The sequence below is a fragment of the Diorhabda sublineata genome, chromosome 3, assembly GCF_026230105.1.
Source record: "Diorhabda sublineata isolate icDioSubl1.1 chromosome 3, icDioSubl1.1, whole genome shotgun sequence".
NCBI classification, from domain to species: Eukaryota; Metazoa; Arthropoda; class Insecta; order Coleoptera; family Chrysomelidae; genus Diorhabda; species Diorhabda sublineata.
The window spans coordinates 36,586,874-36,600,114 of record NC_079476.1 but is presented as its reverse complement, the minus strand read 5'-3'; the positions used below and the strand labels follow the sequence as shown (position 1 = coordinate 36,600,114).

Below are 13,241 nucleotides of genomic sequence, written 5' to 3'. Positions count from 1 at the left end.
TGACTACCAACTTACAAATTTATTTAAATTTAGTGGTTAAACCCACTAGAATTGGTCATTTTTAGTAATCTTGGCCATCACCAAAAAATCATAAACTGATGTTTGTGCTTTACATTTGATAGAAGTGATTTGATTGAAAAAAATATTGAAATACAAATTTAATCTACTGACAAAATAATGTTTGTAAAAATATATTGCCGGTAATGGAAAAACTGCTGGTTCAGCCAACTTTAAAATAAACAAAAAAGCAAACAAAGAACAACAAAAAATCCAAAAAAAAACAGAAAAACTTAATATACCTCTAAACTTGGAAGGAACTGTTTTTTTAGGATGGAGCTCTCTTCTTCTACAAACCCAGGCTGGTCGTTAGTTTTTTTTCAGCCTGAGGCAGTGCAACCGCAAACCTATCAACACAACCCCAGCCCTGCAGAGGAGCAGCTCCTATATCAGGACCAAATCTAATGAAGCTTCCTCACCATAAACAATTTTGTCTTCCCACCCAAAATATACCCAACAAATTTCTCTCTCTCTCTCTCTATTAGACAATTTGTAGACTTAGGATACAAGCTTCAAGAAAATAGAGCAAAAGAATTGAATAAAAAATTGGCTGTTTATCACTTTGTGTTTGGAATGTTTTGGATAGCAATTTGATTTGAAACTAAATTCAAATCTTATTCTCTAAAAAATAACATTCTTATATTATTTCTAACCAATATTTTTCTCTTTCGTCTGTAACGAATTTTTTTCGAATTTTCGATTTTCAGTGTGTCACTTACTTCGCAACGGAGTAGCGGCAATTTTTGGTCCACAATCTGCTCATACTGCTAGTCACGTACAGTCGATATGCGATACAATGGAAATTCCACATCTGGAGACTCGTTGGGACTACAGACTCCGCAGGGAAAGTTGCTTAGTTAATCTTTATCCGCATCCTACCACTCTTTCAAAGGTAAAGTGCCTATTTTACATTTTAAAAGTTACTTTTATATAGGAGATACACCGAATTCTTGATTTATTGTATCACGCAAAATGCTTTTACGTTGATTTGTACAGTTTGAACTAGTGACAGATTAAGCAAACGCGAGGCTCGTAGCAAATTATTTTGAAGGACTCCTGATACCATGGTTTCATAAGTATAAGTGGTAAAAACAAATTTAATACTCAATACGTTTATTTGCAATCTTTAAGTAACCGTATTGTGGGAAATTGATAGTTTAGTAAATTAATACAGGCCTGTAACTCTTTCTATTCGAGGGGTGAACTAATAAGCACTGTCTCTTAATTTATTAACAAACTATACAATACACTTAACTTATAGTAATTTATTTATAAATATCACTTTAACAATTTCTGCGATCACTTTTACTAATTCGTTCTTTTCGCTACGACTATTAATTTAAAACTGAACTAACTGCGCTTCATAAACTTATTTATACGCCACAACTAGAATTCCACGAAGTTCTAGAGCAAAAAAAAATAAATAGACTTTCCTAGAAATTATTTAATACTGTAATAAACCGCTTTTTATAATAAAAAGTTCATCAAAGGCGCGTCCGCCATTTATAAAGGCGCCACGCTAATTCGACGAATTTTAAAATTCCATTGAAGCTGAGTAGGGCCGGTCTAAGGACCCATTTCGCGAGCTTATTCGTGACAGGCTCTGACAAGTAGATACAGAAAGCCAGAGTTAAGATTTTCTGGCAATTTAGAATGATTTTAATAACAAATTAACAATTGGAAACTGGTGACAAAGCACAAATATGTTTTACAATATATATTTAAGTTTATCTTGAAAAGCGCCAAACTGTACATTATAAAACAAACAAAACGAATGAAAACAAGATTCTGCCTCTCTTGTATATACATTCTAATCCAACTTTGGATCCTTTACTACCTGTGTAATTTTCAGAATTCAGGAAAAACCGTCTTGTCTCTTTTCGTTTTCTCATTTTAAACTAAGAAAACGCATTTTCTCTTCCGTACGCTTTAAAATAACATAATAATTCAAGTTTTCCCTTGGCGCAGTTAAGTCTCTGAGGAAATTAGAAATTTTATCCAAGAAAATACTCCACCTTATACATATTATAGTTTTTTAACAATTATTATACTCTTTAATCTGGGATTATTTATATTTTAAAATACTTGGAACACTTCTTTTTCTCGTTGATTCTCGTTAAATAAGACACCAAATAATCTATTTCATTAGGTATGTTTATTAGCTTATAACAAGTAAGATTATACGCGAGAGAGTCAGTTACTGTGATAGTAATAACATACTGTTTGGTTTTCTTAACGTTTATGACCTTTATTAAAATACCTGAACGTCGATTATGCCCAAAATTATTCAAGTGAGAACAGCTCAACTGGTGTTCCATTAGAGAAACTGTTCTCAATGCGAGGCTCAAGCTCTGATTCACACTCACTTGTTTTTCTCGATTTCCTTCACTACTTTCTTAGTACCTATCTCTACCTTTTCTTTTTAAAAACTATTTTTATATCATAATTTGGTTTTTTCAGTAAACCACACCATATTTTCACTAGTTTTCGATCACTTCATCCACACTCTTCCATGATGCAATATCCACAAACTATTAGTTGTCAGATTAATCTATCTCCGCAGCAGTGGACGCTTAGTTTAACAGAGAACATAGCGTGCAGACTCTGCTATGTGGATGACGACACTTCTATCCACATTCAATCGCAAAAGTCTACGGAACTCCATATTATTACACCTGGGGATGTAGAAATAGAAAAATAGTTATTTGTATGCTAAGGTCTGAAATCCAACAAAGTAGTATTTCAGGTGTACAGAGGCATACAAAACATTTTTTAGACGACACATAAAATCCAAAACTTTTTCAATTACACTGAGTAAAGAAAATAAATAATAGAAAATTATAAACATTTTATTCATAATTTTTTTTCTGTTGACACCACTTCATAAAGAGCTCGTACTGTTTTTCGTACCTTGCACGAGATTTATCCGGCAACAAATTAAGAACGGCCGCATTGCTTTCTGCAGGTGGCGTGGATTCGAGTAACTCTTCATCGCTGATGTTTTCTTTTTCATTATCATTCATTGTTATTCATTAATTTAGACAAAACTTTGGATAAAACAAATAATTTCAGAAAATTGAAAATTTAAGGTTATGCAAAATTATCGAAGTGAAACTGTCAACTGTCAATATTGAAGTGGCTAGAGTTGTCTACTCCAAAGCGTCCCGAAAGTGTATTACAGTACTGAACTGTCACTTTCACTACATAGAACACTCAAAACAGAACTTTCAAATGGCGTCGTCTAAAAAAGATTTTTGGTGGCTAGATCCATCCCACATCTCACCAGCTTTCTGAAAAGATAGGAATAATTAGATTAGCTATAAACACCGAGCATCCCTATGCCGCAGCAAGAAAAGGGAACATAATAGATTCTTTGGATCGAGCATTTCTACATATATATTTTTCTCATCACTAGAACAATTCTCAGAAGAGGGCATATTATAAAACACCCGCGTGAAAGTCCTGCGATTACCACATTTTCCAACAAAATAATGATGAATGGTACAGAATTTCAAGTTTATAGCTTTACTGAAACTTCATAAGAAACAAAACTCAATTTTAGTCTTTAGTTTTATCTCGGAAACGGTTGTGCTGAGGAAATTTTGTTATAGGAAAGACCCATCTTAATTTTATACGAGCAAACACCTTCTGAATTTTGTCGCATGAATTTAGAAAAGTCCTGTATATAATATATAATCTATGCCTAAATATATCAATCTTATTTTTCTAATTAATAAAAACCACACTAAAATATTAAATTAAACAAAAAAAAAGTTGTTTTCATTTTTTTGTGATGTGTTGTTTCCAGTTAGGTTTTTGGTCTAGATGGTACTTGAAAACAAAGTCCTTATCTACAAATTTGTCATCAAGCCTATATGGACATATGGAATAGAGCTGTGGGGTTCCGCTTCCAAATCTAATACAAATATTATTCAGAGATCCCAATCTTCCAAGCTTCCTACCGGCAGATATTCTGGTTTTGACATAATCATATTCAAACCCCATTTTGCATATTCGTCGTCCAACTTTCTTTCAGCATATTATCTGCAGCGTCGTCGGAGAAAACTTGTTAAGCATTCCCATTCTCGCAATTTTAGTTCTCCAACTACTCAGAGCCTCCTGAATGTATGTTTTAAATATTTTCTCAAACCTTACGAATACGAAAATGGTTTTGATAGGGTATTTTCCAACTTGACTACACCTTTGGACTTTCTGTATATGTTCTGAATAGCTCGAATATTAATTTTTTCACTGCTACGCCCTTCTATAGTCGGGCCAGTGAAACTTCCCGGCTTTGCCCCATTTTAGTAAGTCTAGACGAATGTTCTGTGTCTGCGGACAATCCCTAAAGTCGAACGCAAGATTTTCATCATCTGACTGCTGTAACTGATTAAAATAGTTCCATAAACGCATTTTAATGGAATTTAGAAATTATCTAGAAAGTAATACTAGCGGTGAAAAGGTTTTAACATTTCTGAGGTCACATATCAAAAAGCGTTCTCAACGGCACCATGTCGTAGACCTTTTCGAGATCCACTAGGTTACCATATTTCTGGCTTCGCGTTTCTCTAGTATTCCCATCCTTCTATTTCAATTACATTTTCTGGAATTCCGTTTTTCAAAACTTTGCCGTACAACCTATTGCATTCGTTATACTAATGTCACGATAATTGCCACTCGTCTTCTTATCTCCTTGTATATTAATGTAATATACGCCAAATTCCTGTCCTCTGGAATAAAATTTTATCGGGAATAAGCTCCAGCCTTGAATAGTCCAATAATAAGTTGATAGATGTGTGAATTTCAACAAAGTTAAGGAATCTAATTGTTTCTGGGAATTTGAATAGAATCCCGTCTCATTACTTACTATTTGATAGGAATTTATAGTTGAGAGCATCATTGGAGTGTACTTTTCCGAAAATGAAGTGGTAAATAATAATGTGAACGACATATGGGTTTAGAAAAACTTTCACACGACCTGAACGTTTCTCTGGACGTTACTCTCTTTTTCTTTCAGTGAGTATCGGTCTTCTCTACTCTACGCTCTCTCACGTGTAAAAAAACATTTGTGTCCTCTGTTGAAAGACGTGTGCATTGGAGAGATCAAAATTTATATGACGAGGGTAGATATAAGATATGAAACATCATTAAAGAAACTACTAGATATTACCTTGGTTTCATTAACAAGTTGTATATGAAGTTTCGAAATTCAATCATGAAATTTCAACGCTCGGCTGAGAGAGTTTCGAACAGTCTCGGCTACGGATGGAAATAAACTAAGTCGTGGATTTTCAATTAAATCACAGGTAGACCTATTTAAATACGATAACGGTCAGAAAAAGCTGAAATTTTCGGCTAACTTTACCTTACATAGTGTTCATTCAATGTAGGACTAACCCACAAAGAGCAAATATTCCAAATTCCACTAAAATTATAATATATATATGTGCTAGTTGCAGCTGCTGGAAATTATTTAATCCAGAAGGATGCGCTTATTTTCGTAGAGCAACTAGCACAGATTGTTTTAAATTTCTATTATGTAATAAGACTCAATTTATATTGCGAAAAGTACCATATTGTAAAACTTAGAAAAACGCAACAATTATGATGAAAAGTTTCGTTTCTTCGGCAAGTAAGTTCTATTCCATAAGACGAGACCAAAGACTGTACCTTTGAGAACCTCAAATCACTTCTAAACTATCAAAACCTTTAAAACAATTAAATGTGATTTGCCGGAACTGGAACCAAGCGTGATTGTGGATTCGGTCTCAGAACAATATTTATATAAATTGCAAATTTGCATATTCGATCTTACGCTTTTCTTCTTTAAAACAATCTTCAGTCTGTGTCATACGAAACAACATCATCAAATTATAAAATTATTCCGAAATTTTTACGAGTGTTAATAAAGTTTGAGATCTCAGTACTTAACAAGAAGCAAAAGCGACGCCTACAGATGTCTTTTTTTAAACACTTGTCTATACACACAATTTTTGTATAACTACTAAAAAAAAGTATCAGTCACCCTTTTCTAATCAAGTTTCTAGGGGTTATATCTACTCCCTAGTAGAGATTGACGAGATTTTATTGAAAAGCAATCTACAAACTGTCTCTTAAATATAAATGTGGTAGTAGCTTCGTCAAAGAGGCGATTTATAAAGCATGATACGTTTTAAAATTAAACCTTGTATATAATCAAATCGTAGATGTGTCTAGGAGTATTTATTTTCAACTTCCGATAGGCTATAAATAAAAGACAAGTTTATATAGAACAATAATTTTACTACCAAAAGATTGATACACTTCCGATTCCTTTTCGATATAGTCACCTAAGAGATTTAGACATTTGTCATAACTGTGGACAAGCTTTTCAATATCCTCTTCCAAGAAAGATGCTGCTAATCTAGCCTAATCGTTCAGTTGCTATAGAGTACAAAACAGACCTTGAAACTTCTGGAAATTCCATAGACAAAGCAGTAATGATAATTCTGCGATTTTCTCTAATAATTCTGTCAACTCGTTGAACCAGGTCATTGGAAACGAAAAATTTGCGTTCTTGACGTACTTCATCATGCACATCATTACGGTCATCTTTAAACTTTCGACACCATTCACGCACAACACCATCACTAATGAAGTTTTTCCCATACACACTCCAGCACTATGGCCTTCAGCCTGTAGAAAACGAATCACATTTCGCAATTCACTCTTGGCGAGTATCAATAATTTTGGACATGTTTACGTGGCTGTAGCACAACGCCGACTGACGCCTGAGTATCAACAATAGCGGAGTGTGTAGTGCGATCGGAGGTTGAAAAAAACGGCCTTCGTATTAAAATCAATAATTTTCTCAACTTTTCTGTTGTTGTTGTTTTTAATTTCTGACGTATTAAAAATTGTTTCAGGCATACGTTGATCTAGTGAAAGCATGGGGTTGGAAATCATTTACGATAATCTACGAGAACAACGAAGGACTCGTTCGTCTACAAGAATTACTCAAAGCTCATGGACCTTATGAGTTTCCTATAACTGTGCGCCAATTGGGGGAAGCTTCGGACTATAGGTGATGAAAATATAAATTTTGCAATACTATAAAATGATAAAAACATTGAATTACACTCTCAATTTATTTGTTGATCAAAAATTCACAATATTCAATTTCTCCATTCGCAGCGTAGAGAAAATTTCTTTTTTTAATATTTAATCAGCACAAAAAGTTGTATGACACAAACGCAATCAACAACCTACTTCTTCTTTCTTCCATAATAGGTAAAACGTCTTCGATATCATTCGTCAACCTCACCCTAGATTGTCATTCCACCTCTTTCGTGGTAGACCTCTACTCCGTGCTCCAAATAAGATTTATCACTTGCTATTTTTACCATTCTATCGTCTGTCATTCGACTTATATGTTGGTTACATTGTTTTATATCCAGTAATACCAATTCGTTAATGTTATCACATAATCGTCAGAAGTTTTTTCTTTTTATAGATCCGCCTAGAAGTTTGTATCTCTGTGGTTTTCAAGAGTAGTTTCGTTTTTGATGCTTCTGTTGTATTGGTCATCATAGGTCTGCCGCTTTGTAAATTCCTGCCTTGGTTTCTTGTCTCAGGTGTTTGTTCGGCCTTACATACGCATTACACTGTTTTTCTGTGATATTAAACATATTAAATAATCTTTAAAAATCATCTGTTTCGGCACATATCGTGGCGTCATCGGCACATCACAGGATTTTGATTTCTCTGTCACCTATACCATTACCTTTGCCAAGCCGCACCTTTTTATGACTTCATCCTTTATTATGTGAACATATGGAGGGTGTGGAGGAAAGGAAAACCATATTGGTTTCCAAAAGAGCGCCACAAACTATTAGAGTATTTTTCATCTAATCCCCAATACCCTCCATACGCGAACAGCTAAACCGGCACATATCTTGAGGACTCGTCAAAAACTAAGTTTGAGTGACAAGTATTAATGCATCCTCTGTATATCCTTGGCTTTGTAATGTCTCTACAAAATTCTCTTAAGGGTGTTAAACTGACTTCAGAAGATGCTTCTTGGAATTACTGGGTGAGGTTTTGTCAAAATTGTGGTTTTACTAGAAGTGGCAAAAGATCATCGATCAGAACGACACAGATATAGTTAAATTTTATATTAACGAGTCCACATTGAAAAACGTTTTTTCAAATCCAATATTACAACATTATTTACTTGATTTGCTTAGAAAATCGCTTTGTACGTAAACTGGAAGTGCCAGTTTGAGATTTCAATTAACCAGAATTGTTTATTTCTACAAAAATATTTCACATTCGTTGTACCTTCTTCCATAAGAAAATTAAAACTTCTATTTATATTGGATAACATTAATCACTTTTGTAATAACTTATTTGTCTTCCAAATAAGGAATTTCAAAATTATACGCACTTCATAATAATATTTAGATGTTTATGTAAATATTACACCACGTTCCACCTAATTTTCGTTGGGAATTGTATACAGCAGATATATCACCTCTCATTATAGCTTTTCATCAATATTTTACTCAAATTAAATCTAGTTTTTTATTAGCATCCACATGAAATTGTTGATAAATGTATATGTTATCGGCCAAACCAGAATTTGTCTAAAGTTCGATAGGATAAACCAGTTTAACCTAGGCCAAACTAGTTAATGCTGATATAAATACGCACACTCTAAAATAAACTAGAGCCTAGTCTAAACATAGTATATCTAGAAAGTAGAAATGAAAGGATAAACTGAATAACATACTCCGTAATAGTAAAAATAATCATTTTTATTGAAACAATAATGATTCGTCGTTGAAAGCTATGGATAATTGTTAATACAATCATACTATAACAAATAATAAATGCTTCTCTAATATAATTTTTAAAATTGTTATTTATTTTTACACGGTGTGCTTTGGCGGTACTTAGAATTGCAGAGTATCTTGCACTGGCATCTGTTTGTGGAACAGTTTTTGTTGCAGCTGCATCCACAAAACAAAACCTTGGCCTAAAACAACTGAATGTTTCGTAGCCGCAGTTCTTAACGATATTTTAGAGCCTTCGCTTACATCTGCTACCTCTAAAAATTTTGATTGCAAATGTCGAATTCTGATCTGAAGTTTGACCTGAAGTCGGGTTTGGTAACATATACACATTCAAACAATTTTCCAACTGAAAACGAAATTAATCGGATTGCCAGAGCTCAACTTTGAAATAACCCACAGCTGATTTATGGATGACATTTTATCCTAACGAGGGTCAGTTTTAATTTACTGGGGTACAAAATGTTACAAGAACTTCTAGAAATAAACAGCTAAATTCATTGTTTCCCAAAAAAAAAGTTTTAATTCAACCTCGCTAACGTGAATAATAGGATCAATGGAGATGGCTAACTCTGAAAAAAAGGAAACAAATTCATTTATATTGTGAAAACATCGACACAATGTTTCATTCTCTATTATACAATGAGGTGGAAAATATTTTGTATCGCATGTTCAAACTGAAAAATTGATACTATAGATACGAGATATTGCAGTGAAAAAATTGTCTCAAATCCTTACTGGAGAAAAAACTAGATCGAGTAGGGTATAATTTTCGACCAGAAGTTAATATTTAATACTCCACATCATGAAAAAATTCGAGAAAATGCTACAATTTCATCTATCCACTTCCTGTTTGGTTTTTCCATACTTCTGTTTTTTCACATACATTGCATACTTTATATCCAACTAAGTGTTTAAGCATATACAGGGTGAAATGCTTCCTAATGTGAGTAATCCTTTGAATTATCGCTCTCAACTAAGCTTAGATATCTTTGGATATCATTTCAAACACTTATTGTGATGATGAAGACGTGTATATATACTGTAGTAAACTTGATAGTTTTCCATTGTTTCATTCCTGTCCTTTATTTATAATATTTTTTGGTATTGCAATTTAACCTCAACAGTATCAAACAGCAATGATAAAATGTCATTTTTGACACAAAAATCACAGCCAACTCACAATTGTTTTGTACAGAAAAATCAAAATATCTCAAAAACTAATAATTTACGGCATAGGACAGTTTGTTAAAAAATGAGTATGTTGGTATTACTTTTCGATACTTACATAAAATACAGGGGGATTCATTTGAAGAAAACCGAGATAATAAAGTATTAGTATTTTGTTTCACACTGTATCATATTCAATGAATATTCATTCTTTAATTTCTCTTGCATTGTACAGGGTATTGAACTTGTTATGATTTGTTTGGAAAATTGGATTATTGGATTCGGGAAGTCAAACTTATTCCAAATGTACAATCAAATTTAGGGTGTTTCAATTAGAAAAATTTAACTTTGATATGGCACAGAATATCCTGTAAGATTATAAATAATTTTGTAATAAGAAGAATAATAAATTTTTAAATTGATATCTTAAAGGACAAAGGAGTTTATTTTCCACTATATTGATCAACCACTCTGTCAAATCATCATATATCACGCTAAGGACTTTTGTTGTGGGTTTGTACAATTTTATGTACTGAAAACAGTTCAAACTTCTTCCTCGTTTGACTTGATGTATGTTTCCATTCTAGTACGTTCATAGTTTTCATTTAAGTCTCCAATTCTGTCAAAAACTTTGTAACGACTACTCATACTTTCAGTTAAACTATTTGACTCTAGTGTTTTTATACGAACAGTTTCATACTAGAGTAAAATTACTAGAGTAAACTGTAAACTTAGGAGTTCTGATGAATATTATTTTTTTTTTGATAATTTAGTACATTAGGCGAAGATGTAGAATATTTTTTCAAAAAAAACATTGTCTTACAGTATGAGATATTTTGAATGTCCTTAATAGTAAGTTGACGACTTTTAAACGTAATCGGAGGAAAAATGAAATGCCATTTAGTTATAAACCTAAACTGAAGTTTTGTTCTTATTTTTGAGACACTCGTTGGTTTGTTTTTGAATAGAATAGGGACAATTTCATGTAGGATATGTATAATTTCAGAAATTGTCCTGATTTAGGAATACTTTTCCTCTACCTACTTTCAAACGTAATCGGAGAAAAAATGAAAAGCCATTTAGTTATAACCGAAACCCTTTCTCCGAAACTGAAGTTTTGTTCACACTCGTTGGTTTGTTTTTGAATAGAATAGGGATATTTTTATGTAGGATAGGGTTAATTTCTGAAATTGCCATGATATAGGAGAACTTTTCCTCTGGGCTTTGGAAAAAAGATGGCTCTTCAAACCAAACCCAAACGGCATTTGTAGAGTGAAGTTGAGTGGTTGTTGTAGAGCGGGAAAACCGCTGAAAACCTGTAACATCGACGATCGACGAGGTGGGATTTGTAAATAAATATTCACCTGATAGTGTTCATTAGTTAGAAAATCTAATTAGAGAAAAGCACGGAATAATGAAGGGCTCTTAATTCTTTAATTGTTGTAGTAAACGATGGAATAACTGAGTATATATAATTTTGTTAACCTATTTCATGATGTTGCAACAACAATGTTATACTGATGGGACTAAAATGTCCAAACTTTGATTAACTTAACTACAATTCATACGAATTTATAGAGGAGTAAATATTTATTATTATGTTTATTATATTAAGTGTATCGTTCGATATTTTCATTCCTTTTTAAAAATTTTAAATGTGATTGAAAGAAAATTTCTTGTATTCGAGAGTGTTCAATTAATACGAATGCTGTTGGTGAAGACGGTTTTACAATTAGGGAACTTAAACTATGCTTACCCTAGTACATAAAGCCTTTAATATACATTATTAACAGTTCTATTTTGTAAAGTGTTTTCCTGATATTCAAAAGAAAGCTATTCTCATTTCTTTTCCTGAAAATACATAGCCAAAAGCAAAAGACTTAAAACTTATAAGCATATTACCAGTGGTATCAAAAATCCTAGAAAGAGACGTATACAACCCAGCCCGGCGAGTTCGTCTATTCGTCTAGCTTTATATCTGACAATCAATCAATTTTTTGAAAATTTGTATGTTTCATATCGATATTTGTGCATACGTAATTCCTATAATGGTTGAGCTAGCGACTCGTTGATTTTTTTCCAGTTGAAACTTACCTCACATATGATTTCCTCAGAATTTCAATTCAATCCAACCATTAGTTTGGTAGATATGATTTTTTGAAAATTACTATGTTTCATTTCGATATTTATGCATACGTGATTCCTATAATGGTTGAGCTAGCGACTCGTTGATTTTTTTTCAGTTGAAACTTACCTCACATATAATTTCCTCAGAATTTCAATTCAATCCAACCATTAGTTTGGTAGATATGATTTTTTGAAAATTTGTATGTTTCATATCGATATTTGTGCATACGTAATTCCTATAATGGTTGAGCTAGCGACTCGTTGATTTTTTTCCAGTTGAAACTTACCTCACATATGATTTCCTCAGAATTTCAATTCAATCCAACCATTAGTTTGGTAGATATGATTTTTTGAAAATTACTATGTTTCATTTCGATATTTATGCATACGTGATTCCTATAATGGTTGAGCTAGCGACTCGTTGATTTTTTTCCAGTTGAAACTTACCTCACATATGATTTCCTCAGAATTTCAATTCAATCCAACCATTAGTTTGGTAGATATGATTTTTTGAAAATTACTATGTTTCATTTCGATATTTATGCATACGTGATTCCTATAATGGTTGAGCTAGCGACTCGTTGATTTTTTTTCAGTTGAAACTTACCTCACATATGATTTCCTCAGAATTTCAATTCAATCCAACCATTAATTTGGTAGATATAATTTTTTGAAAATTTGTATGTTTCATTATCGATATTTGTGCATACGTGATTCCTATAATGGTTGAGCTAGCGACTCGTTGATTTTTTTTCAGTTGAAACTTACCTCACATATAATTTCCTCAGAATTTCAATTCAATCCAACCATTAGTTTGGTAGATATGATTTTTTGAAAATTTCTATGTTTCATATCGATATTTGTGCATACGTAATTCCTTTAATGGTTGAGCTAGCGACTCGTTGATTTTTTTCCAGTTAAACTGAAGTTGAAGTCTGGTTAAATTGGTAAATGAAATAAGATCTAGAGAAAATCTAGGATAGGCTACCTGCTTGTCGTTACTTGAATTGCCAAAATTAAATTATTTTTGCTTTTCTAACCTTGCTATCGACTTTT

General features: G+C 32.7%; 1 protein-coding gene across 2 annotated transcripts in view; it reads left to right on the top strand.

Moving 5' to 3' along the window:
* Positions 1–13,241, top strand: part of LOC130441509 (glutamate receptor ionotropic, kainate 2) — a 111,442-nt gene that overhangs the window by 43,238 nt on the left and 54,963 nt on the right. For both annotated transcript variants that reach the window (XM_056775225.1, XM_056775227.1), the window contains exons 4-5: positions 765–949; positions 6,963–7,120. In XM_056775225.1, coding sequence (XP_056631203.1) covers positions 765–949; positions 6,963–7,120 — 343 coding nt within the window. The remainder of the gene's footprint in view (positions 1–764; positions 950–6,962; positions 7,121–13,241) is intronic.